General features: G+C 47.5%; 2 protein-coding genes across 2 annotated transcripts in view; both read right to left on the reverse strand.

Moving 5' to 3' along the window:
- Nucleotides 1-210: 210 nt before the first annotated feature.
- Nucleotides 211-954, reverse strand: LOC138667241 (olfactory receptor 6M1-like). Its single transcript, XM_069755530.1, has one exon. The coding sequence runs from the start codon at nt 952-954 to the stop codon at nt 211-213; it is 744 nt and encodes a 247-aa protein (XP_069611631.1).
- Nucleotides 955-1,118: 164 nt separating this feature from the next.
- Nucleotides 1,119-26,582, reverse strand: part of LOC138667342 (olfactory receptor 6F1-like) — a 94,711-nt gene continuing 69,247 nt past the window's right edge. Inside the window, exon 2 of the mRNA XM_069755602.1 lies at nt 1,119-1,193. Coding sequence (XP_069611703.1) covers nt 1,119-1,193 — 75 coding nt within the window. The remainder of the gene's footprint in view (nt 1,194-26,582) is intronic.

A 26,582-nucleotide genomic window follows, 5' to 3' on the forward strand; every position in this document is an offset into this window, starting at 1 on the left:
GTTATGCTCACAAATATATTGCTTGTTGCACTAGATTTTAAAGGGATTATCTAAACTGGACGACATCATTTCATAAAATTGCTACTTTTTTTTTGCATGATCCCAAGAACATTGGCTATATTTATTTGCAATTATTTAACAGTTCTTTGGGTATAACAAAAAGTGAAATAGTGGAAATACACAGCGTTTAAAGTAAAATATTTTGTAGGTCTATAGAAACACTACTCGTATGGCATGTTGTACTTGGCTGTTTCTCAAAGTGTAGATGAATGGGTTCAGCATAGGTGTTACTATGGTGTTCAGGACAACTGCCATTTTGTTGAATTCAAAGGAAGATCCGTTAACGAAACGCAAACACATAAAGAGAGAGCCTGAATAAAATATCACAACAAGCATAAGGTGGGAAGAACAAGTTGAAAAAGTTTTCCATCGCTGGCCACCTGACCGTATTTTGAAAATGGCAAAGATAATAAGTGTATAAGATACCGTGATGCATGCAATTGACCCTAGAATAGTAAATGAAGAAGCTATCAGATTTAGAAGGTTTATAAGACTAGTGTCTTCACAGACAAGTTTTAGAAGTGGATCAATATCACAAAAAAAATGTTCAACAACAGAACCACAAATTGGTAGCTTGTAAGTGAAAATTGTTGGCGGTAAAGTATCCACAAAGCCAAACAACCAAGAGCCTGCAGCAAGGTACAGGCATAATCTGTGGTTCATCACAGTAACATAATGTAAAGGTTGACATACTGCCACATACCTGTCAAAAGACATAACTGCTAAGAGAATGAAATCAATTGAACCTAAGACAAAATAGAAATAGCACTGTAAAACGCAACCCCAATAGGATATTGTGCTGTTTCCAAATGCAACAATTGACAGAAGCTTTGGCGTAATAGTTGTAGTGGCACATATTTCTACTATGGACAAGTTTGAAAGAAAGAAATACATGGGAGCATGGAGACTCTGATGCTTTGCGGTTACAATGATTATAAGAATGTTTCCAGCCAAAGTGGTCAAGTAGGACAGTAGAAGGAGTGCAAAAATGAAGACCTGAAGAGGTCTACTGTAATGGAATTGTATCAGAAGGAAACCACTAGTGATATTAAACATTCTCATACAGATTTGATTTTATAGTGGACATTTTTACGAGGACTAAAGTAGCTGTTACTGGATGTGGTGATGTATACCTGAAATATGAAAGGATGGCTGAGGGACAGAAGGTATAATCATTAGCTAAAGTGATAACATGAAGAACTACAGTATGAAGAAAGACTCCTAATGACATTTCAAGTGTTCTTCAAAAGAATTACTTCACAATTTAGGTCTCTCTGCAGTAAAATAATTGTCTGTTTTGGGTCAAAAAAGGAAATTCAAGTTTTGGTATTCAATTATCATCCTTAAGAAACTTAATACTTGCCATGATATCTGAAAGGACCAAATCACACTGTTGGAGACGGGACCAAATTTACCACACATCCATAAAACTTCTTAACACAACTCTGTTTTAGAGCCCCTTTACACATTAGATAACGGACAGATAAATTATTGTTCAGCCAACAGCCTTCTTTCTTGACTATTCCAAATACAAGAGTGCTCCTCTTGGCCAATCACTTCTGTAACTTTCTATGAGAGAGACGCTATCAGAATCATCATAAGGTTACAAGTATATTTAATTCATATCACATAAATAGGAGAGATTTTCATGTCAGCTAACAGCTCTAAAAGTATGAACAAAGTTACCTCTGTAGCTTTGATGTGTGGTTAATAAAAGGATTTTTTCCCTCATTTTATTGTTATATTTTATATTGTAACTTTTCCTCTGTAATATTACCTGATTTTTATGCTGTAAGTAGTTAAAAATGTTAATAAAAGTCGTTTAAATATAAAAGGATTGGCATTTCAACTAAGAGGGCCAAACTACCTATGACATAAGGCATTAGAAAAACCATCACATAAAAATGTGACCGAGAACTGGGATTATCTTCTCAAAGAATTGGAACTTAGGCGGAGGCATACGCATATATACTGTATATCCTTGATTTGCTGTTCAACCTACCAGAGACCCTATAGTATCAATTATTTTCTTACTGTGAATTATTAGCATAATTTTAATAGACCACCTGAGGAATAATATTTTACAACACTTGGGGATGTTTATACCAGCAAATGATCCCTCTTGGACCTGTGCCCCATGTTAATTCTGTATGGAATGAATTTAAAGTAATTTAAGTAATTGTGTAAATGGTTAATATGAAAGCTGTTAAAAAAGGAAAGATTCTACCTCTACTAGATGCTCCCTATATTGTACATTTGGTATACTAAATAGTTTGTAATGTTTTGACAAAGTACAGTAGCATAGTATCAGGCACAAGGACCTTGAGGAAATACAAAGACCAATTTTCTAATTACTGGTCCATAAACTTTTATGTTTAAAAAACTCTCAGAAAGGAAAGTTCAGTGTTAGAACTGTTTTATAATTGTTTCCATGCAGAGATCAATGATTTACCTTTTTCTCTGCCAATGGTTTATCTCATATTTCTCATAGTTAATGATGTATAAAAACTTGTCTTATCATTGTTCATGGGTAGAGTTCTTTAACAACTTAAATCTCTACAATGTAATAGTGTAGTATATATTATGCAGGGTGTGAGTGTATGGACTGGGCTCATGAAGTAGGGGTCCATAGAGGACAGTTGCCAGCTGTGTTGTACAATCTCTGCCATGATGCCTGACTGCTGCCTCATTGTAACATTTCTACTGTGGGTCAATTGATGCAACTTTTCCTGATGTCTGACCCAACTTTTTGGAAATATTTGGACTACAAGTTGGGTTTCCTTCATGTGTGTTGCCTGAATTTGGCAAGGATCTCAAAGCACCAGGCCTACACCATTCACCAATTCACCTGTTACTGATCAATGTTTAAGCTAGAAATACTGGTCCAAGCACTATCCCAGGCCTTGTCCCATGCATTCATGCTGCACAATTATACTATTTCAGCTATAGGTCAATTGATGCAACTTTTCCTGAGGTCTATTCCTAATTTGAGCTGGTTTGCCAGCTTTTTGTCCCCCCTTAAGGTGTTGAATTCAATGGGGTTTGGATATGTTTGACAAACTGTTCGGTGAACATCAGGACATTCGCCAATCTGAACCAAACCGAACCTTGAAAAGTTTGCTCATCTTGAGTTATAAACTTCTGTGAAGCACCTGGGGTTCAAGGTACTCACCACACACAATATGAGTTTCTTGGGGGGTCTAGTTTCCAGAATGGTGTCACTTATGTAGGGTTTCCACTGTTTAGGTTGAGAGGGGCAGGACCAGGGCGGTAGTCATGAGTGAGAACAATTGTGTTAGCGTGCCCTGACCTCCCATCACAAGCAAATACTGTCCATAGCTCTGCATACCTGTGGCTCCTTCACTGGCACAGTCAGGGTCCTCTGTACATTTATGAAGGTTTCCTAAGTCCGGTTTAGTACAAAATGAGCCACAGTCAAGTTCAACTTTCAAACAGGTAACTTTCCTGATTCTGGTACACAGCATATTCGTATTCTTTCCAGCATCAACATCAGGTCTCACAACGTGCAACTGCTCCTCTATCCCTGTCCTTCTCTCTGTCACTAAGCTCACTTCCGGGATGGACCATACCTTTCGATCCCTCAGCGTCCTCTCTGTTCAGCCTTACTCCATTTGGGGATGCCCTCAGCTGTTTTGCCCTGGTTCTGAGGGCAACAGCCCACGCAATAAGCTGCCACATAATGAGTGAATTGCCCGTACTGCTTAGTCTTCTCTTGCAACTGCAGTCCCACTAATATTCTACATCTAGGACTGTTGCTGTTGCTCTTCCTGATGAGGTCCTGGCCACAGATACTATATGGCTGGGCCTAAGACTTACCCAACATTGCGTGGCACAGTGTTGCCAAGGGCTAGTTAGCCCATGTGAGCTGAACGAGCACCCTAGCCCCAACTGAGATCTATAATGAAGTCCTTCCTGCATTATCCACCATGCCCCTCCTATCTTAACTATTCACATGTTCACACCGGAGCTACCGCCTCACCAACACCGGAGCTCCTGCAACCCTCAACCTACTGTCTCCTTCCCCATAATCCTGTAGAATGTAAGCCCGCAAGGGCAGGGTCCTCGCCCCTCTGTATCAGTCCGTCATTGTTAGTTTGTTTACTGTATGTGATATTTGTAACTTGTATGTAACCCCTTCTCATGTACAGCACCATGGAATCAATGGTGCTATATAAATAAATAATAATAATAAATAATAATAATAATAATGTCTATTCCCTTGTTCCTTCTACAGTGTAATGATCTCTGTACCCCCATCTAGTGGCTAAATTTAGCACTGTGCTTTCCCTATAACATTTCAATATAAATATACAATAACAGCAGAAAAGTGTTTTACATATGTATAATACCAGTCACATTCATATCACAATGAGAAATACAGAAAAGGGGTTGAACGAGATACTGTACACTGCAATCCCTTGCATAGGCACATCAGGGGCTTTCCAGAAGTGACATGAACGCTAATTATTCCAGCACATTTTGCATTAAAAAAATCAAGTGGTACTCCTTTTCTTCCGAGCCCTGCTGTGTGCCCAAACATTAGTTTTTCCCTACATTTGGGGTATCCGCATGCTCAAAAGAAATTGTAGAACAATTTTTGGGTTCTATTTTCTCCTGTTGACCTCATAAAAATGCAAAGTTTGAGGTGTAGGGGTTACACTCACTCAGGTGCGACGGCTGACACTCAAGAAGCATGTTCCATTAAAAGTTCAGAGGGTTTATTGCTCCATAAACCACATAGTAGACACCAGAAATCAAATAGCCTTTAGCTCAGGAACAGAAAATACAAGTGTCCAGTCCTTCAGGCTCAGTCTTGGTGCCTTAACACACTCTGGAGGGTTTCACCACACACATCTGCTGTGTTAAACATTAGCCTTTCTTTTATAGGTCTAACCACACCCAGGAACCCATCACATGATTAGACATGTGGTTATGACATCACCACAGGTCCTGAAACACACATAGATAGGCAGGGTTATGATACAGCGACAAGCCACCTATGTGACATATATCTCCCGTCGATTATACAGCCTTTAGCCACGCTACATACCTCCCCCCTCTGCCTAAAGCCGTGGGGCTTGGCACTTTCTACCACTAGACAAGGAATTCTTGAGGCAGCTTCCCGGCCCTATGTTCCACATGGAAATTGAAGTCCTGCAGGGCTAAGAACCAACGGGTGACCCTAGCATTTTTACCCTTCGTTTCCCTCATCCATCTAAGTGGGGCATGGTCGGATATCAGTCTAAATTTACGTCCCAGCAGAGAGTATCATAACATGTCCACCGCCCACTTTATGGCCAAACACTCCTTCTCTACGACTGAGTAATTCTTTTCAGACGAAGACAGTTTCCTACTCAGATAGAGAACAGGATGCTCCTCTCCATGTAGCTCTTGGGAAAGGACTGCTCCTACCCCAACATCTATGGCATCTGTTTGAAGAATAAACTCTTTCTTAAAATTTGGGGCCATCAGAACGGGTTGCTTTCACAGAGCCTCTTTCATTTCTTGGAAGGCTGACTCTGTATCTTCGGACCATTTAACCATTACTGATTTTATCCCCTTTAGCAGATCAGTCAGAGGCGCAGCCTCGTGGTGAAGTTTGGGATGAACCTCCTGAACTATCCCACGATCCCCAGAAAGTCTTTAACTTGCTTTTTGGAGAGTGGCTTTGGCCATGTTTGAATTGCCTCCACTTTATTGATTTGGGGTTTTATTTCTCCACGGACCACTACATATCCTAGGTACTTAGCTTCTTCCTTACCCAAGGCACACTTCTTCGGGTTTATTGTAAACCCCACCTCCCTTAGAGCATCAAACACCGCTTGGACTTTTTCCAGATTACACTCCCAGTCTGGGCTAAAGATGACGATATCATCCAGGTACGCAGCAGCGTATGTCTTATGGGGTGCAAGGATTCTATCCATAGCCCTCTGGAAGGTCGCCGGAGCTCCCTGTAGGCCAAACAGCATCTGGACATACTGGAAGCATCCATCTGGTGTACAAAATGCCGTCTTCTCTTTGGCTTCCTGTGCCATGGGAATCAGCCAATACCCCTTTGTCAAATCCAAGGTGGTTACATACCTGGCGTGCCCAAGCCTTTCGATGAGCTCATCAATGCGAGGCATGGGATATGCGTCGAACTTGGAGACCCCATTCAACTTCCGATAGTCGTTGCAAAACCCCCACTCCCCATCAGGTTTTGGGACCAGGACAATTGGGCTTGACCTCAATGACTTGGATTCCTCAATGACTCCAAGCTTCAACATACGCTCCACCTCCTTGGAGATTACTTCTCGATGGGCCTCAGGAATCCGGTAGGGCTTCACATTCACCCGCACATGTGGCTCTGTCAGGACCTCGTGCTCTATGACCTTTGTGTATCCTGGCAACTCTGAAAACAGGTCCCTGTTCTTCTGGAGTAACTCCCGGCACTGCTGTTTCTGGGCCTTCGATAGTGTCTCTGCTATAGTAACCCCTCCAACCTCACCTTCTTGGTTGCTTAGCAAAGATGGAGTTACTGCCGGCTCTCTATCTTGCCATGGCTTGATGAGGTTGACATGGTAGACTTGAATTGGTTTCCGTCTTCCTGGTTGGTGAATTTTATAGTTTACCTCACCAAGCTTCTCGACGACCTCATATGGCCCTTGCCATTTGGACAAGAACTTGCTCTCCACCGTCAGAACTAACACAAGAACTTGGTCTACCGGATTGAACTGCCTAACTCTTGCAGACCGGTTGTAGACCCTGGCCTGAGCTTCTTGTGTCTGGAGGAGGTGTTCTTTCATGATAGGCATCACCTTTGCAATCCTCTGCTGCATCAGGGCCACATGCTCAATGACGCTTCTGTGGGGCGTGACTTCGGCTTCCCAGGTTTCCTTGGCTATATCCAGGAGTCCTCGCAGATGTCGGCCATATAGAAGCTCAAACGGTGAGAACCATGTGGAGGCCTGTGGAACTTCACGAATGGAAAACATCAGATATGGTAAGAGACAGTCCCAGTCTCTACCGTCTTTCTCTATAGCTTTTCTAAGCATGTTCTTCAGTGTCTTGTTAAATCTCTCAACAAGGCCATCTGACTGGGGATGGTACACTGAGGTCCTCAACTGGGAGATTTTCAGGACTTTGCATAACTCCCTCATCACCTTGCTCATGAAAGGTGTCCCCTGGTCAGTCAGGATCTCCTTCAGCAGACCTGTCCGGGAAAACACATGGACCAACTTGTGGGATATACTCTTCAAGGAAGAATTTCTCAGGGGAATTGCCTCAGGATAGCGTGTGGCATAGTCCAGGATGACTAGTATATACTGATGGCCCCGGGCTGAATTAACTAAGGGACCGACCAAGTCCATGGCAATTCTCTCGAATGGCACCTCAATAATGGGCAATGGCACAAGGGGGCTCCGGAAATGAGAAGTGGGGGCAGTTAGCTGACATGTAGGGCAGGACCTGCAATAGTTCACTATTTCCCGGTGACACCCAGGCCAATAGAACCTCTGCACAACCCGTTCCTGCATTTTTTCCACCCCTAGGTGTCCACCCAAGATGTGTGAATGGGCCATATCCAACACCTCCCGTCTATATGGACCCGGCACTACCAACTGCTCTACCAACTCCTCCCATATTTTCGTGACCCGGTACAACAACTCCCCACTCATCAGAAAATAGGGAAATCTTGTGTCTGCCCCCGGCTCCTGTACAACCCCATTAACAACTGTGACATTATTAAAGGCTTCCCTCAGAGTGGGGTCCCTATGTTGGGCAGTCCCAAAATTTTCACCGGTTACCTCTAACTCCAGAATGTCAGATGCAGGGGACACTTCCTCCTCATCCCCAACCAGAACACAAAAAGGAAACCTGTCTGTCTCTGGGTGTGGTGACACCTTTTTAGGGTTCATTGGTTCCCTACTCTTGCTCTTGCTACAAATCCCAAAACAAACAGAAATCCCGGCCAATAATTATAGGGTGCAACGAGTCCCGAATGACGCCGACTACATGGGACTCAGTGCCACATGCCGTTTCAGTGTCCACCCTGGCCATAGGGTAGTCCTTTGCATCACCATGTATGCATCGCACTCCAACTTTCTTTCCTGGGAGCAGGTGGAGAGGAAAAGTGGCCCTCACCAGTGTCACTATGCTCCCCGAGTCTAACAGCGCCGTCACTGCTCGACCGTTCACCTTTACGGGACACGCTTGAGGCCCCTCGTTGGGCGGAGAGTTCACATTGTAGGCTGGATATGCATAGTATGAACTACAGTGTCCCATGCTGCAGTCCATCTGCTTAGTGTTCTGGGAACAACGGGAAGCTATATGTCCTGGTCCGTGGCACCTCCAGCAAATAATATAACCCGTAGTGACCTTGGGAACCACCTCCCCCACCCTTTGTGACCTTGGACACCCCACCCCTTTTTGGGACTCAGCACCTTTCTGGGACCCCCAGTACTGCATGGGCTGCCTCCCGAAGGAGCCTTCCATCCCTTGGCATCTCTCGACCAGTCCGATCAGTTCGTCGGCATTCTGGGGATCACCCTGGGCAACCCAAGTCTGTATAGGCCTTGGGAGGGAATGGACAAACCGATCCATCATCACCCATTCTACCATCTGTGCAGGTGTAGATGACTCTGGCTGCAGCCATTTCTGGACCAGGTGCAACAGATCAAACATTTGGGAGCAAAGTGGTTTGTCCCGGTGATAGGCCCAGCAGTGAATTCACTGTGCCCTGACAGTCAGTGTCACCCCCAAACTTGCGAGAATCTCGGCTTTCAATTTGTGATACTCCTTCGCATCCTGCAAGGTCAAGTCATAGTACGCCTTCTGAGGTTCTCCCATCAGGTATGGCGCCAGTACCTCTGCCCACTGGTCTGGCGGAAGTTTTTCCCTCTCAGCAAACCTCTCAAACACCGTCAGGAAAGCCTCAACATCATCCCCGGGGGTCATTTTCTGCAATGCGCGTCTTACCTTCCGGACGTAGGTGTCATCAGCCAGACCTGGGGTTGGGGTGCTCGTCTGCCTGGATGGCGATTGCCAGAAGCTTTATCTGCTGCCATTGCTCCTGCTGGCTCTGTTGTATCTGCTGCCGTTGCTCCTGCTGGCTCTGTTGTATCTGCTGCATCAACAGCCTGTTGGTCTATTGCTGTATCTGCTGCCGTTGCTCCTGCTGTGACTGCAACTGGACCAAGTGTTTCAGCAGGTCCTCCATTTTCCCCGGCAATGATTGCTGGCTTGCAACAGACTTGACCCAGGACATTAAATAATAGACTTACGTCTCCGCTGGGAACACTGCCCGCACGTCTACCACCAATTGTAGGGGTTACACTCACTCAGGTGCGACGGCTGACACTCAGGAGGCACGTTCCATTAAAAGTTCAGAGGGTTTACTGCTCCATAAACCACATAGTAGATAACAGAAATCAAATAGCCTTTAGCTCAGGAACAGAAAATACAAGTGTCCAGTCCTTCAGGCTCAGTCCTGGAGCCTTAACACACTCTGGAGAGTTTCACCTCCATACACATCTGCTGTGTTAAACATTAGCCTTTCTTTTATAGGTCTAACCACACCCAGGAACCCATCACATGATTAGACATGTGGTTATGACATCACCACAGGTCCTGAAACACATATAGATAGGCAGGGTTATGATACAGCGACAAGCCACCTATGTGACACATATCTCCCGTCGACTATACAACCTTTAGCCATGCTACAGAGGCTAAAAACATTTTTGTGGGGAAAAATTTGATTTTTAAATTTTTTTTATTTTTGCGACTAAAAATGATACATTTCTGTGAAGCACTTTGGAGGTTGAAGGTGCTCACCACACATCTAGACACATTCCTTGAAGGGTATGGTTTCCAACATGGGGTCGTTTATGGGGGATTTCCACTATTTAGTTACATCAGTGACTCTCCAATTCCCTTTCAAGCCCGGATGTGCACCAAAAATTTAGTTTTACCCCACAGGTATCATAATACTTAAAAGAAATTGCACAGCCAACTGCATGGTGTTAGGGTTGGCGGAACGCACCAAATATATAATTTATTAAATGGAATTGGTGCGTTCGCAACCCGGGATCCACCGTGCAGGAAAGCACCTGCTGCTAAATAATGGCGGCTCTATATGGCGGTATATACCAACTCTGTTAGCTTCACAGAGTAATCGCGAGAGGAAAGCTCTGTGCTCTGTTAGACTTTCACAGAGGCACAGGCCAACTACCCAGATGTGAGCAGTGAGTGGTCATGCATGCATACAAAACTCCTCGCCGGAGGTGCCAGCATTCTAGGGGCTTATTTCAGCCGGGTCCCTGAACACACTTAAACACAATCTCCTCGCCGGAGGTGCCAGCATTGTAGGGGCTTATTTCAACCGGGTCCCTGAACACATTCAAACACATGACCACATTGGCGCAAAGCATATAGCATAAGACGATACTAGCGCATGGCCGTGCGGTCATGCGCAGTTTATATAGTTGCAGCACAGGAAGCTGCTACTGAAGTTTTTGCCCTTTCAGGACCTTCCAGAAGGACCAATGGAAAGTGCTGCAGTACCTGAGCATGTTTTGCCCTTTCAGGACCTTCCAGAAGGACCAATGGAATGTACTGCAGCACCTGAGCATGTGACTGAACATGTGGCCCTCGACCTCCAATGGGAGACCCTGCCCTGGGCATGCTCAGTGTGAGCAAACAAGGACTTAGTCCCAGAGAGGCTTGCTCGCCGCAGATCAGTGCAGGGTACCATAGGAAAGCCAGAAAAGGCAGTAGTGACCCTATGCACCGAATCAGCCCCAGCGAGACGCTGGGAGCGACGTCTCCGCTGAACAGAGCCCACTGCGGCCGATACCGAATGGGAGACCGCAGCAGACACAAATCGAGATTCCCCCTGTGCAGCAGAGGAAACTCGACTCCTAACATTACCCCCCCCCTCCTAGGGTCCCCCCCTCCTTGAGCCTCACTACGCTCAAAAGCTGCGATAAGCAGCGGAGCCCGAATGTGCTCCACAGGCTCCCAGGTTCTATCCTCTGGGCCGTGACCCTTCCAGTCCACCAGATAAAATTTCTTGCCACGTACCACCTTGCACCCCACAATAGCATTCACCTCAAACTCATCCGTGGATGAACCCGATGTCCCAGCAGATGACTCGGAAAACCGGGACAAATGAACGGGCTTTAAGAGGGAAACGTGGAAAGTATCGGTGATACCAAGGCGTGGAGGAATAGCCAAATGGTAGACCACAGGGTTGACCTGTTCCAGAACCTTAAATGGGCCAATGTAGCGAGGAGCAAACTTAGTGGACTCAACTCGCAGCCTGATGTTACAGGCGGAGAGCCACACTAAGTCTCCAGGAGCAAAGACCGGAGCGGGGCGCCGGTGTGTATCAGCCGAAACCCTCATTCTCTCCTTGGAGGCCCGGATGGCATCCTGTGTGCGGTCCCAGATGTCACGTGCCTCCACCGCCCAGTCTGCCACCCTAGAATCGGTGGATGACACGGGCATGGGCACAGGGACACGCGGATGCTGGCCGTAATTAAGGAGAAAAGGAGTTTGACCAGTGGAATCGGCTACGGCGTTGTTCAGGGCAAATTCCGCCCAAGGTAGCAAAGATGCCCAGTCATCCTGCCTAGCAGAGACGAAATGTCGCAAATATGTCACCAAAGTCTGGTTGGTTCTCTCCACCAACCCATTCGTCTCGGGATGGTATGCAGAGGAGAGGTTTAACTCTATGCTGAGTAAACGGCAGAGCTCTCTCCGAAACCGAGATGCGAACTGGGGACCCCGATCGCTGACAATCTTATCAGGCATACCATGCAAACGGAAAACGTGTTTAATGAACAACACCGCCAAGGCCCGTGCTGAGGGTAACCGAGGAAGCGGCACCAAATGCACCATCTTGGAGAAATGGTCGGTGACAACCCAAATAATGGAGCAGCCACACGACTTGGGTTGACCCACCACAAAGTCCATCCCGACCATCTCCCAGGGCCTGTCTGCCACCGGTAGAGGGTAAAGCAACCCAGCAGGCCGTTGCCGAGGAGACCGATTCTGGGCGCAAGAAACGCACGCCTGAATATAGTCCTTGACATCTCGGGCCATATGCGGCCACCAGTATGTTCTCGCCAGAAGCTCAGATGTCCTCTTGGTCCCAAAATGCCCACCCACTCTGGAGGAGTGAGCCCAAGAGAGAACCTCCGGTCGCAAGTTAGCTGGTACGAAAGTCTTGCCCGGGGGCACAGACTCTAGCGAAACCGGAGCTACAGTTCTCAGGCTCTCAGAAGGGACAATAAGCCGAGGCTCCTCCTCCTCCTTCTCCGATGACACCACGGAGCGGGAGAGAGCGTCAGCACGAACGTTCTTCTCCCTGGAGAGGAAATGGAGAGTAAAATGGAACCGGGAGAAGAACAGGGACCATCTAGCCTGGCGAGAATTCAGCCGCTGGGCCGTTTGCAGATACACCAGGTTCTTGTGGTCAGTGAAGACTTGGAAGGGAAAGCGAGCTCCCTCCAAGAGATGTCTCCACTCCGAAAAAGCCAACTTCATGGCCAGCAACTCCCTGTCCCCGATGGAATAATTCCTCTCCGCTGGTGTGAAGGTCTTGGAGAAGAAGAAGCAAGGATGCTTCCGACCTTGAGCATCCTTTTGGAAAAGGACTGCTCCAGCACCAACGGATGAGGCATCCACCTCCAAGATAAATGGCTTATCAACATCGGGGCGATGTAGGATGGGAGCGCTAGCAAAGTGTGACTTGATCGAGAGAAAGGCTTTGGAGACCTCCTCTGACCACAACTTGGGATTTGCTCCCTTCTTGGTGAGGGCAACCAAGGGAGCTACCAAAGTTGAGAAGTGTGGAATGAACTGGCGATGGTAATTAATGAACCCCATAAAGCGCTGCACCGCTTTAAGAGAATGGGGTTCCTGCCAGTCCATTACAGCCTGTAGCTTGGCAGGATCCATAGCCAAACCCTGGGCAGAGATGATATAACCAAGGAAAGGCAAGGACTCCTGCTCAAACACACACTTCTCCAACTTGGCGTAGAGGGAGTTTGCCCGTAAGAGGTCGAAGACTTTGCAAACATCTCTCCGATGGGAGTCAATATCTGGAGAGAAGATGAGAATATAATCCAGATAGACTACGACCGAGGTGGTGAGCATATCCCGGAAGATGTCGTTCACAAAGTCTTGGAAAACGGCTGGGGCATTACAGAGCCCGAAGGGCATCACCAGATATTCATAGTGCCCATCCCTGGTGTTAAAAGCCGTCTTCCATTCATCCCCCTCACGGATGCGAATCAGGTTGTAAGCACACCGCAGATCTAACTTTGTAAATACCCTCGCTCCCTGTAGCCTATCAAACAGCTCAGATATCAGGGGTAGTGGGTACTTGTTCTTAACGGTGATGGCGTTAAGACCCCTGTAGTCTATGCATGGACGTAAGTCTCCAGTCTTCTTCTGTACGAAGAAGAACCCTGCCCCTGCCGGTGACACTGACTTCCTAATGAATCCTCTTGCCAGATTCTCCTGGATGTACTGGGACATTGCCTCCGTCTCCGGGAGAGATAACGGATAGACTCGACCCCGGGGAGGCTCAGCACCAGGCAAGAGGTCAATAGGACAGTCATAGGGGCGGTGAGGCGGAAGGGTCTCTGCAGCTCTTTTGGAGAACACGTCTGCATAGGGCCAATAGTGCTTGGGGAGAGAGGAAAGATCTGCGGGTACCTGTGTAGCAGAAACCTGAACGCACTCCCTCAGACATCTACCCTCGCAAGATTTACTCCATCCCAAAATTCTCCCAGAGGACCACTCAATATGAGGAGAATGGTAGCGAAGCCATGGTATCCCCAACAGGACCTCATCAATTCCCTCAGGAATGACTAATAGGGAGATTATCTCCTGATGTGATGGAGACACAGATAGCGTGAAAGGAATGGTTTGGTGGGTAATCTGTGAAGGTAGTGTTGACCCATTTACCACTCGAATGGTTACCGGCTTGGCGAGCATCACCAAGGGTATTGCGTGACGCTGGGCAAAAGCGGAAGACATAAAGTTACCCTCTGCCCCAGAATCCACGCATAGCTCGACCATAAGAGTGGATGGGCCTATAGTAATTGTCCCCTTGAAGGACAACTTTGAGGCAAACGTCGCCGTGTCTAGTGTACCTCCTCCAACTGCCACTAGACGCTGACGTTTCCCCGACCGCTGAGGACCCTTGGAGGCAAGGTGTCCTGACTGCTGGCAAACATGACGGACCTTATGTGCACGGGCAGACTGAGACTTTGATCCCGCTCGTGTCACCTCTAAGGCCTCATGTGACTCGGATGCCTGGATTGGAGATTCCAAAGGTTTGGCGAAGGTGGGAGCCAGCCGAAACCTCTGCCTACACTGGGCTCGCTCCAACCTCCGCTCGTTAAAACGGAGGTCAATATGAGTAGATACGGCTATGAGCTCCTCCAGTGTGGCGGGAATCTCCCTAGTGGCCAAAGCGTCCTTCACATGGTCAGCCAGCCCCCTCCAAAATACGGGAATGAGGGTTTTATCTGGCCATTCCAACTCAGACGCTAATGTCCGGAAGTGAACAGCAAAATGTCTGACCATGGTTGAACCCTGAGTCAAAGCCAGCAGTTGGAGCGCTGTATCATGGGTGACTTAAGGTCCTAAAAAGACCTGTTTCAGAGTGTCCAGAAACCTAGGAACACTCCGCACCAAATGATCATTGCGCTCCCACAGCGGCGTAGCCCACTCCAACGCTCTGTCCGACAGGAGAGAGATTATGAATCCCACCTTTGCCCGCTCAGTAGGGAAACGTGCAGCCAGAAGCTCGAAGTGTATACCACATTGGCTCACGAAACCCCTACAGGACTTACTGTCCCCAGAGTATCTCTCAGGCAAAGGAAGGTGAGATAGGGTCGGAACAGAGGTGGCAGTGGGTAAAGCTGCTGCAGCCACGCTAGCAGCCTGAACAGCTATTGCGGTAACATCCACCGCCGAGGTTGCACGCTCAAGAGACGCCAACCGGCCCTCCAGCAGCTGGATGTACCCCTGCAATCGCTGTTCATCCGCCATTATTTTACCAGATCCTGGCGCTAGTATACTGTTAGGGTTGGCGGAACGCACCAAATATATAATTTATTAAATGGAATTGGTGCGTTCGCAACCCGGGATCCACCGTGCAGGAAAGCACCTGCTGCTAAATAATGACGGCTCTATATGGCGGTATATACCAACTCTGTTAGCTTCACAGAGTAACCGCGAGAGGAAAGCTCTGTGCCCTGTTAGACTTTCACAGAGGCACAGGCCAACTACCCAGATGTGAGCAGTGAGTGGTCATGCATGCATACAAAACTCCTCGCCGGAGATGCCAGCATTCTAGGGGCTTATTTCAGCCGGGTCCCTAAACACACTTAAACACAATCTCCTCGCCGGAGGTGCCAGCATTGTAGGGGCTTATTTCAGCCGGGTCCCTGAACACATTCAAACACATGACCACATTGGCGCAAAGCATATAGCATAAGACGATACTAGCGCATGGCCGTGCGGTCATGCGCAGTTTATATAGTTGCAGCACAGGAAGCTGCTACTGAAGTTTTTGCCCTTTCAGGACCTTCCAGAAGGACCAATGGAAAGTGCTGCAGTACCTGAGCATGTTTTGCCCTTTCAGGACCTTCCAGAAGGACCAATGGAATGTACTGCAGCACCTGAGCATGTGACCGAACATGTGGCCCTCGACCTCCAATGGGAGACCCTGCCCTGGGCATGCTCAGTGTGAGCAAACAAGGACTTAGTCCCAGAGAGGCTCGCTCGCCGCAGATCAGTGCAGGGTACCATAGGAAAGCCAGAAAAGGCAGTAGTGACCCTATGCACCGAATCAGCCCCAGCGAGACGCTGGGAGCGACGTCTCCGCTGAGCAGAGCCCACTGCGGCCGATACCGAATGGGAGACCGCAGCAGACACGGATCGAGATTCCCCCTGTGCAGCAGAGGAAACTCGACTCCTAACACATGGTGCAAATTATTCTAGTACCCATGAGAAAATGCTAAATTTGAAGCTAAAAGAAAAGTTTTGTGAGAAAAATGTGATTTTTTTATTTTTATGGCTCAATGTAATAAACTTCTGTGAAGCACCTGGGGATTCAATGTGCTCACCACTAGTGTTGAGCCACCTCCCTAGTGTTCGGGTTCAGTTCGGTTCATCGAACTGGGACGTGTTCGACGAAAGTTCGTCGAACATTCGATGAATACCATCGAACCCCATTGAAACCAATGGCAGGCAAACACAAAAAGGCGTTTAGTTGCTTCCTCGATTGTGTCATCATGGACGTTTGTAAGGTGGCACATATTATTATTATTATTATCCATTACCTCGATGACTTCTTGTGTCTGGGCCCAAAAGATTCGCCACAGTGTGAAAACACGCGGTAGTCCACCTGTGAGAAGGAGAGAGCTGGAGGGAGAGTGAACACCCCAGAGCCGAGGGGTTAGATTGAGAAAGGAAGAAGGCGATGTAGCTTGCTTCATGGGTGGGGTACTCTGTTGAGTAGCATAAATTGCTACTAGGCCCAAAAGGATTTCCTGGGCAAGATGTCGTTAAAAAATAGTACTTAGGTAAACAGGCGGTGTAGCTTGCTTCACGGGTGAAGTACGCTGCTGAGTAACACCAAATTCTACTAGGCCCAAAAGGATTTCCTGGGCTAGATGCCGTTACAAAATAGTACTTAGATAAACAGGCGGTGTAGCTTGCTTCATGGGTGGGGTACGCTGCTGAGTAGCACTAAATTCGACTAGGCCCAAAAGGATTTCTTGGGCTAGATGCCGTTACAAAATAGTAGTTAGGTAAACAGGTGGTGTAGCTTGCTTCATGGGTGGGGTACGCTGCTGAGTAGCACTAAATTCTACTAGACCCAAAAGGATTTCCTGGGCTAGATGCCATTACAAAATAGTATATAGGTAAACAGGCGGTGTAGCTTGCTTCAAGGGTGAAGTACGCTGTTGAGTAGCACCAAATTCTACTAGGCCCAAAAGGATTTCCTGGGCTAGATGCCATTACAAAATAGTACTTAGGTAAACAGGCGGTTTATCTTCCTTCATGGGTAAAGTACGCTGCTGAGTAGCACCAAATTCTACAAGGCCCAAAAGGATTTCCTGGGCTAGATGCCGTTACAAAATAGTATTTAGGTAAACAGGCAGTGTAGCTTGCTTCTTGGGTGGGGTACGCTGCTGAGTAGCACCAAATTCTACTAGGCCCAAAAGGATTTCCTGGGCTAGATGCCGTTACAAAATAGTATTTAGGTAAACAGGCAGTGTAGCTTGCTTCATGGGTGAAGTACGCTGCTGAGTAGCACCAAATTCTACAAGGCCCAAAAGGATTTCCTGGGCTAGATGCCGTTACAAAATAGTATTTAGGTAAACAGGCAGTGTAGCTTGCTTCTTGGGTGGGGTACGCTGCTGAGTAGCACCAAATTCTACTAGGCCCAAAAGGATTTCCTGGGCTAGATGCCGTTACAAAATAGTATTTAGGTAAACAGGTGGTGTAGCTTGCTTCATGGGTGGGGTACGCTGCTGAGTTGCACTAAATTCTACTAGACCCAAAAGGATTTCCTGGGCTAGATGCCGTTACAAAATAGTACTTAGGTAAACAGGCGGTGTAGCTTGCTTCATGCGTGGGGTACGCTGCTGAGTAGCACTAAATTCGACTAGGCCCAAAAGGATTTCCTGGGCTAGATACCATTACAAAATAGTACTTAGGTAAACATTCTACATTGTCACTGGACAGCCGCGTGCGCTTATCTGTCAGCACACCACCAGCAGCGCTGAACACACGTTCAGAGAGAACGCTGGCTGCGGGGCACGACAAGATCTCCAAGGCGTGAGTGGCGAGCTCAGGCCATTTTTCAAGATTGGAAGCCCAAAATGAGCAAGGGTCCAGTTCCACAGTCAAGGCATTGATGTTAACTTGGAGATACTCTTGTACCATCCTCTCTAGGCGTTGGCTGTGTGTCAAACTTCTTGTCTCCTGTGGCTTTGCAAAGGATGGTCTAAAAAAATCTTGAAACGATTGCTAAAAGTTGCTGTTACCATCAGATACGAGGTTACTGTTATGGTTTGAGTGATGACTCGATAGTCCCACGGTTGGCAAGTTAGAACTCAGAGATTTACTACGTGCACCACTGGTGTTTTGTGGAAAAGCAGATGTTAGATTCTGTAACAGTCTCTGCTGATACTCCTGCATGCGTGAATCCCTTTGTATGGCAGCAATTATTTCGCCAAATTTGCTTTTATACTGGGGATCTAAGAGTGTGGAAACCCAGTAGTCGGCATTACTTCGGGTTCTGACAATCCGAGGGTCATGTTGCAGGTAGTGCAGCAAGAAGGCACTCATGTGTCTTGCGCATCTAGGAGGACCAAGTCCTTGTTGTCTTGGTGGTGGCGAGGTGAGAATCAAGCTTTCTTCGTCTGCCCTCTCCCCCCAACATCGCACAACACAAATTTGATCAAGGTCTCCCTCAGCTGATGAGTCTTCCATGCCCAGTGCCAGTTTGTCCTTCACTTCTTCCTTGCCTCCTGTACCTTCCTCAACAGTTTGGCTGCTACCATGCGCCCTCGGTAATCCCTCCCCCCAGCCTCCAATGCCAGCCGCCTTGGTGCTGCCAACCTTCTTGACCTTGGAGATATTATCCCTTCTGCATACGACTCCTCTTGTTCCTCCTCCTCCTCTTGTTCCACCACCTGACTCCGAACACTGTGTAAGGTGTGCTCCAGCATGTAAATCACCGGAATGGTCATGCTGATAATGGCATTGTCAGCACTAAACATCTTCGTTGCTATTTCAAAACTGTGCAGAAGGGTGCAAAGGTCCCTGATCTGAGTCCACTCCTGCAGCGTGATTTGCCCCACCTCTTGATCTCATTGGCCCAGGATATACGTCATAACTAGTGTTGAGCGATACCGTCCGATACTTGAAAGTATCGGTATCGGATAGTATCGGCCGATACCCGAAAAGTATCGGATATCGCCGATACCGATATCCGATACCAATACAAGTCAATGGGACACCAAGAATCGGAAGGTATTCTGATGGTTCCCAGGGCCTGAAGGAGAGGAAACTCTCCTTCAGGCCCTGGGATCCATATTAATGTGTAAAATAAAGAATTAAAATAAAAAATATTGATATGCTCACCTCTCTGGCGGCCCTTGGACATCACGCGGCTAACCGGCAGGCTTCTTTGTTTAAAATGCGCGCGTTTAGGACCTGAGGAATGACGTCGCGGCTTCTGATTGGTCGCGTGCCGCCCATGTGACCGCGACGCGACCAATCACAAGCCGCGACGTCATTCCTCAGGTCCTTAATTTCTAGAATGAGGAGTTTAGGACCTGAGGAATGACGTCGCGGCTTCTGATTGGTCGCGTCGCGGTCACATGGGCGGCACGCGACCAATCAGAAGCCGCGACATCATTCCTCAGGTCCTAAATGTGCACATTTTAAACAAAGAAGCCTGCCGGTTAGCCGCATGATGTCCAGGGGCCGCCGGAGAGGTGAGCATATCAATATTTTTTATTTTAATTCTTTATTTTACACATTCCTATGGATCCGATACCGATACCCGATACCACAAAAGTATCGGATCTCGGTATCGGAATTCCGATACCGCAAGTATCGGCCGATACCTGATACTTGCGGTATCGGAATGCTCAACACTAGTCATAACGTATTGCACCAGGGCTCGTCATTGCTGCCACAGTCGTTGCAACATGTGCAGAGTTGAATTCCACCGTGTGGGCACATCGCATTTCAGCCGGTGAACTGGCAGGCCCAACGACTAGTGTTGAGCGATACCTTCCGATATTCGGAGGTATCGGTATCAGATTGGATGGGCTGATATCGAGAAAATATCGGATATCGCGGATAGTGATACCCGATACCAATGCAAGTCAATGGGACAAAAATATCAGAATTAAAATAAACCCTTTCTTTCCTTGTGGTTATTTCCACATGAAGGAAAACAACTAAGAATAACATAGAATGTATCGGGGGAGGTGGAGGAGACATTAAAGGCATAGAGGTTTAGCCCAATCAAATGGAAGAGCAGGAATTAATTTTTTTTTTAAGACGTTCGGAGTTACAAAGATATTGACTATGTTTAGATTTTTTATATTTTGTCAGATATTTATGTTTCACTACTTCCATGCTCTGCACTTTTTTTTTAACTTCTCCCACACTTTCCTCTTCATGATCCTCAGCAGCAGCATCTTTTTCATCAACATCTTCTTCATCTTATTCATCTTCTTCTTCACCTTCTTCCTATTATTCATTTTGTAAAAATTCTCCATATTCTTCTTATTCAACTCTTGTTCTTCTTCATATTCTTCTTCATCTTCTTCATATTCTTCTTCATCATATTCTTATTTGTGACAGGCATTCCTGTAGTTGTTATCTATAAAAGTTTGAAGATTACACCTTCCGTTCTGCCTATCACAAAAGATTTACAACAGTATTTGTCCGCGTTCAGTTTTGCCTGCAGCAGCAGGTATTTTCCAGGGGCACCACGAGGAGGAACGGACTCACCCCCATACACTGCTTAGTCTTCTTCTGCTTATAATTTAGATAATATCTTTTGCTCTGATTTTTAGTCTTATGCTTAATGTTCTTCTGCTTTTTGTTCTGCAGCTTCTTGTTCTTTTGCTTCTCGGTCTTCAGGGTCGTCATCTTTAGAGTGTTGAATTTGGAACTGTAGCAGGAAGTACAAGAAGGCTAAGGAACTGCTGAGAACCAGCTGACGGTACTGGAACCTGGATGGCTACCCGAAGGTAGAAGAGCTAATGGCATGACCGAGGACCAGCTGACGGTGGCAGATGAGGTTTAACAATGATAAATGTAAGGTTATACACATGGGAAGAAGGAATCAATATCACCATTACACACTGAATGGGAAACCACTGGGTAAATCTGACAGGGAGAAGGACTTGGGGATCCTAGTTAATGATAAACTTACCTGGAGCAGCCAGTGCCAGGCAGCAGCTGCCAAGGCAAACAGGATCATGGGGTGCATTAAAAGAGGTCTGGATACACATGATGAGAGCATTATACTGCCTCTGTACAAATCCCTAGTTAGACCGCACATGGAGTACTGTGTCCAGTTTTGGGCACCGGTGCTCAGGAAGGATATAATGGAACTAGAGAGAGTACAAAGGAGGGCAACAAAATTAATAAAGGGGATGGGAGAACTACAATACCCAGATAGATTAGCGAAATTAGGATTATTTAGTCTAGAAAAAAGACGACTGAGGGGCGATCTAATAACCATGTATAAGTATATAAGGGGACAATACAAATATCTCGCTGAGGATCTGTTTATACCAAGAAAGGTGACGGGCACAAGGGGGCATTCTTTGCGTCTGGAGGAGAGAAGGTTTTTCCACCAACATAGAAGAGGATTCTTTACTGTTAGGGCAGTGAGAATCTGGAATTGCTTGCCTGAGGAGGTGGTGATGGCGAACTCAGTCGAGGGGTTCAAGAGAGGCCTGGATGTCTTCCTGGAGCAGAACAATATTGTATCATACAATTATTAGGTTCTGTAGAAGGACGTAGATCTGGGGATTTATTATGATGGAATATAGGCTGAACTGGATGGACAAATGTCTTTTTTCGGCCTTACTAACTATGTTACTATGTTACTATGTTACTGGAACTCGGTTACTAAGCAGGAGGTACCCGTGCCTGAAAGCACTACCAAGGGCCACCTGACGTTGGTGGAACCCGGATACCCAGAAGGAGCCACCTAAGCCAAAGGCTCTGCCTGGAACCATCTGATGGTGCTGGAACCAGGATGGGGAGCAGAAGGCAGAAGAGCAAAAGACACAGCCGAGAACCAGCTGACGGTACTGGAACCCGGATGGCAACCCGAAGGTAGAAGAGCCAATGGCATGACCGAGGACCAGCTGACGGTACTGGAACCCGGTTACTAAGCAGGAGGTACCCGTGCCTGAAAGCACTACCAAGGACCACCTGACATTGGTGGAACTCGGATACCCAGAAGGAGGCACCTAAGCCAAAAGCTCTGCCCGGAACCAGCTGACGGTGCTGGAACCAGGGGAACCTAGTCAAGATTGTCTTCCCAAGATCCAGCTAACGGTGCTGGAACTCATATAGGCAGCAGAAGGTCCACATGAAAAGAAACAATAGCTAGGCCGTGAGCCGGCCACAGTTACTGAAAAACCACAGTCCTACAGGGGGAGCTTGTCCTATTGGCACTACTGATCCAGCCTTGATTGTCACTTCCCGCAGCCCACATAGGAAGCACCTAAACTGCAGGCACCATGGAGTCAGCTAACCCGACCGCAACATGACAGGACAACGTTTTGGAGTCTAAGTGACCTTGACACTACCCGGAAACAGCTGGTGTGCTGGAACCAGGCTGGGCAGGAGGGAGTACCCGTGCCAAAGCCACTGCCGAGAACCAGCTGATGGTACTGGAACCCGGACGCCTTGCCCAAGGTGCAAGAGCCAATGGGACGACCGAGGAACAGCTGATGGTACTGGAACCCGGTTAGTAAGCAGGAGGTACCCGTGCCTGAAAGCACTACCAAGGACCACCTGATGTTGGTGGAACTCGGATACCCAGAAGGAGGCACTTAAGCCAAAGGCTCTGCCCGGAACCAGCTGACGGTGCTGGAACCAGGATGGGGAGCAGAAGGCAAAAGAGCAAAAGACACAGCCGAGAACCAGCTGACGGTACTGGAACCCGGATGGCGACACGAAGGTAGAAGCGCCAATGGCACGACCAAGGACCAGCTGACGGTACTGGAACCCGATTACTAAGCAGGAGGTTCCCGTGCCTGAAAGCACTACCAAGGACCACCTGACATTGGTGGAACTCGGATACCCAGAAGGAGGCACCTAAGCCAAAGGCCCTGCCCGGAACCAGCTGACGGTGCTGGATCCAGGGGGACCTAGTCAAGATTGTCTTCCCAAGAACCAGCTAACAGTGCTGGAACTCAGATAGGCAGCAGAAGGTCCACAAGAAAAGAAACAATAGCTAGGCCGCGAGCCGGCCGCAGTTACCGAAAAACCACAGTCCTACAAGGGGAGCTTGTCCTATTGGCACTACTGAAGCAGCCTTGATTGCCACTTCCCGCAGCCCACATAGGAATCACCTAAACTAAAGGAACAATGGAGTCGTCTAACCCGGCCGCAACACGACAGGACAACGTTTTGGAGTCTAAGTGACCTTGACACTACCCGGAAACAGCTGGTGTGCTGGAACCAGGCTGGGCAGGAGGGTGTACCCGTGCCAAAGACACTTCTGAGCAGCAGCTGGTGGTGTTGGAGCCCAGGGTCATTGCTAGAAACTGACTGTAATAATTGCCGCACACACAGCTGGGGATCAGCTGACGTTACTGAACCCCAATGACAGAGGAGCAGCTGTTAACTGTGCAGACAGCACTTCCGAGCACGAACTGGGGTGTAAGTGCCCAGGGACAGCAGGAGGAACAGAGTGTAGGCCGAAGCCTGCACTGGAGGTAGTTTAATATCTGATGTTGTGCCAGCGTGGCGGTCGCAAGACACATTGCCGCACACACGGCTGGGGAACAGCTGACGTTACTGAACCCCAATAATATGGCAGCAAGTGTTAACTGTGCAGACAGCACTTCCGAGCACCAACTGGTGGTGTAAGTGCCCAGGGACAGCAGGGGGAACAGAGTGAAGGCCGAATTCTGCACTGGAGGAAGTTTAATATCTGATGTTGTGCCAGCGTGGCGGTCGCATGACACATTGCCGCACACACAGCTGGGGAACAGCTGACGTTACTGAACCACAATAACACGCTAGCAAGTGTTGACTGTGCAGACAGTACTTCCGAGCACCAACTGGCGGTGTAAGTGCCCAGGGACAGCAGGAGGAACAGAGTGAAGGCCGAATTCTGCACTGGAGGAAGTTTAATATCTGATGTTGTGCCAGCGTGGCGGTCGCATGACACATTGCCGCACACACAGCTGGGCATCAGCTGATGTTACTGAACCCCAATAATAGAGGAGCAGCTGTTAACTGTGCAGACAGCACTTCCGGGCACCAACTGGCGGTGTTGGAGTCCGGGGTCAATCAGGGTGTAGGCTGAGACCTTCCCTGGAGGCAATTTAATATCTGGTGTGTCTGCGTGGCGGTCGCAGGACACGTTGCTGGCAACACAGCAGGGGAACAGCTGGCATTACTGAACCCCACTGACACAGTGGTGAGTGTTTTTCTCTGTGCAGCCAGCACTTCCGAGCACCAACTGGCGGTATTGGAGCCCAGGGAATCCAGGAGGAGAAGAGTGTAGGCCGAGGCCAGCAACAGAGGCAGTTTAATATCTGTTCTGTCAGCGTGGCGGTCTGTTATGATCAGGTGGCCTTGGAACAGCATGAAAACTTTCTCTGGAGTAGGTGGTAACTATATGGACCGCAAACCCTGATCTTAACACCGCAACTAGAAGTAGCCGTGGGGTGTGCCTAACAAAACCTTGACACCTCGACACAACAGCCGGAGAACTAAATACCCCTAAAGATGGAAATAGGAAAACTATCTTGCCTCAGAGTAGACCCCCAAAGGATAGGCAGCCCCCCACAAATAATGACTGTGAGTTGGAGAGGATAAGACACACGCAGGCAGAAAACAGGCTTAGCAAAGGAGGCCACTTCTAGCTAAATAGAAAGGACAGGACAGGATACTAAGCGGTCAGCATAAAAATACTACAAAAATATCCACAGCAGAAAATACAAAACTCCACCACCTAACCAAAGATGTGGAGAGTATAACTGCAACTCCAGAGAATCCAACCAGACTGAGAAAAGCAACTGACACAGCCAAAGCTGGAGCAAATAGAAACAAAAGATACGATACGATACGATACACTTTATTGATCCCGTGGGAAATTTTCAGCACTGAAAATAAGCACACAGCAAGTGTGCTTCAGAAAAAGAAACAGACACTTTTCTTTGCTGAACTGGCAGCTAAGCAGGTGAGGCCAGGCAGAGATCCAATACATCCAAAGAAACATTGACAACTGGCCAGGGCTAATATATCCTGCACACTTAGGCTGGTTTCACACTAGCGTTTTTGAACGCATGCGTTTTTTAAAAAAAACGCATGGTACAAAAACGCATGTAAACGCGTGTAAACGCTGCGTTTTTTTGACGCACGCGTTAAACGCGTGCGTCAAAAAAACGCAGCGATTACACGCGTTTACATGCGTTTTTGCATGCGTTTGCGTTTTTTGTGCATTTTTGGGAAAAAAAAAAAAAAAAAAAGGTTACAATAACCAACCAATGAGAATAGAGTGGGCTAGAGAGGGCGTACATGATTGGGACTCAATATATAGACCCTAGGGGTACATAAAGTTTCAGAGCTTGCTACTGTTTCCGGTGTCACGATGGATCTTTCAATAGCGAACTTTAATTTCCAACTGGAGTTCAGCTTCAAGATTTTCCTTGCCTGTGTTTTTGCTTGGGAGCAAGACCGAAACCGCCAAAGATGGAGAAGGAGACAGCGTCGGCGTTTTTGGAGGCACCCCATCATTGAAGTGCGTGAGACCCGCGGAGCATATCACACCCTGTATGCAGAGCTGAATGCCAACCCGGAGAAATTCCAGGATTACACCAGAATGTCGCAATATTCTTTCCGTGAATTACTGTCTCGTGTCGAAGGTTCCATACGGCGACAGGACACACGGCTCCGTAGAGCAATTCCACCCGAGGAACGTCTGTTGGTGACATTACGGTACGTTCCAAAAATAAACCAATGATAGTCAAATTTTGGGGTTATGACATGTATTTTGGGTTGTTTTTTTTAAATTTTTCTTATTGAAAAACAACATAAAATAAGAGCCGTTTTATAATTTTTTTTTGGTTTCTTTTCCTTCTAGATTTCTGGCCACAGGAGAGAGTTTATCTTCCCTGCACTTCCAATACCGCCTTGGAATCTCAACCCTGTCCGGAATTGTTGTGGACACCTGTCGTGCGTTATGGAATGTACTCCGTGAGGAGTTTATACCCGTACCCACCGTGGACATGTGGCGGGAAATATCCAAAACATTTTTGAACGTGTGTGATTTTCCAAACTGTTTAGGGGCGGTGGATGGGAAGCACATCCGCATTGTTAAACCTGCAAGAACCGGATCTGAGTTTTTTAATTATAAAAAATATTTTTCGATAGTGCTCATGGCAATAGCGGATGCGGAGTGTCGCTTCATCGCCGTGGACGTTGGAGCTTTTGGCCGTGGCAATGATTCCCAGACCTTCAAGAGCTCTGATATGGGCCGCCATGTGTATGGCAACAATTTTAATTTCCCACCTCCACAGCCTCTCCCCAACACTCAAGGGTCACCGCTGCCATTTGTTATGGTTGGGGATGAGGCCTTCCAGATGTGTGAAAATCTCCTGAAGCCATATTCTAGTAGGGACTTGGACCATACTCGCAGAATATTCAACTACAGACTGACAAGGGCAAGAAGAACCGTAGAGTGCAGCTTTGGCATTCTGGTTGCAAAA

The sequence above is a fragment of the Ranitomeya imitator genome, chromosome 1, assembly GCF_032444005.1.
Source record: "Ranitomeya imitator isolate aRanImi1 chromosome 1, aRanImi1.pri, whole genome shotgun sequence".
NCBI classification, from domain to species: domain Eukaryota; kingdom Metazoa; phylum Chordata; class Amphibia; order Anura; family Dendrobatidae; genus Ranitomeya; species Ranitomeya imitator.